This window comes from Sinocyclocheilus anshuiensis, unplaced genomic scaffold (genome assembly GCF_001515605.1).
Source record: "Sinocyclocheilus anshuiensis isolate Anshui unplaced genomic scaffold, SAMN03320099.WGS_v1.1 C32305722, whole genome shotgun sequence".
Taxonomy (NCBI): domain Eukaryota; kingdom Metazoa; phylum Chordata; class Actinopteri; order Cypriniformes; family Cyprinidae; genus Sinocyclocheilus; species Sinocyclocheilus anshuiensis.
Genome location: NW_015614543.1, coordinates 1 through 854, shown reverse-complemented (window position 1 = coordinate 854; position 854 = coordinate 1). Strand labels below are relative to the sequence as shown.

The window sequence follows — 854 nt, the reverse complement described above, 5'->3', positions numbered from 1 at the left end:
GGGCTGGAGCTCGTACGGGCCGGAGGGCGTCCAGACGTCCTGCTCATTAGGCTGGGAGGTGAGATCCTGGAGCAACTGCAGCTACCTCATCTTCTACACGCTCATGTGCTTCATACTGCCCACCGCTGTCATCGTGTACTGCTACAGCAACGTCCTCGTGTCCATGAGGAAGGTAGGCGACTCGTTCTTAGTGCTGAGAAATAATAAAGACTCAGTGCAAATCATGTCCCATAATTTCAGATCAACAAAAGCATTGAACTTCAAGGGGGGAAGAACTGCCTGGAGGACAATGAACACATGGTACGGATGGTCCTGGCCATGATCATTGCCTTCTTCATCTGCTGGTTGGTTACACCGCCATCTCTGTGGTTGTAGTTGTGGATCCAGAGATCTACATCCCACCTCTGGTGGCCACCATGTCGATGTACTTCGCCAAGACCAGCCCCGTCTACAATCCCATCATCTACTTCCTTACTAACAAACGGGTCTGTTATAGTGTCTGAATCTTCTTTGACAGAGTGTATTTATTTTTGTTTACATTATGGTATATGGTACGCCTATTGTGCAAAGAAATGCTCCAATCGCCCTCTGAAATATGTTTGTCCAGTTTCGAGAGTCTTCTCTGGAAATCCTGTCCTGTGGTCGATACGTCCCTCGTCACACTGGTGGTATAATGATGTGCTCAACCCAGAGGAGCCAAAGCAGGATTAATCCAGTCTGATCTGAGGTCTGTCAGTACGAATTGTGCATTACTGATTGTATTGCTTATATTACTTATATAAAAAATGTTTTACGAAATTAATACTTTTCTTTCAAGGATGTGTTAAATTAATTGAAAATGACAGCATAAAGAC

The 854-nt window shown here is 45.2% G+C and overlaps 1 protein-coding gene across 1 annotated transcript; it reads left to right on the top strand.

The window, feature by feature from the left end:
- Positions 1–7: 7 nt before the first annotated feature.
- Positions 8–724, top strand: LOC107682529 (pinopsin-like; the record flags this gene model as incomplete). Its single annotated transcript, XM_016478739.1, is given in 4 exon segments — positions 8–172; positions 241–346; positions 349–485; positions 608–724. Coding segments are annotated over 4 exon segments (522 nt in total), but the record flags the coding sequence as incomplete, so codon positions are not given.
- Positions 725–854: the final 130 nt, after the last annotated feature.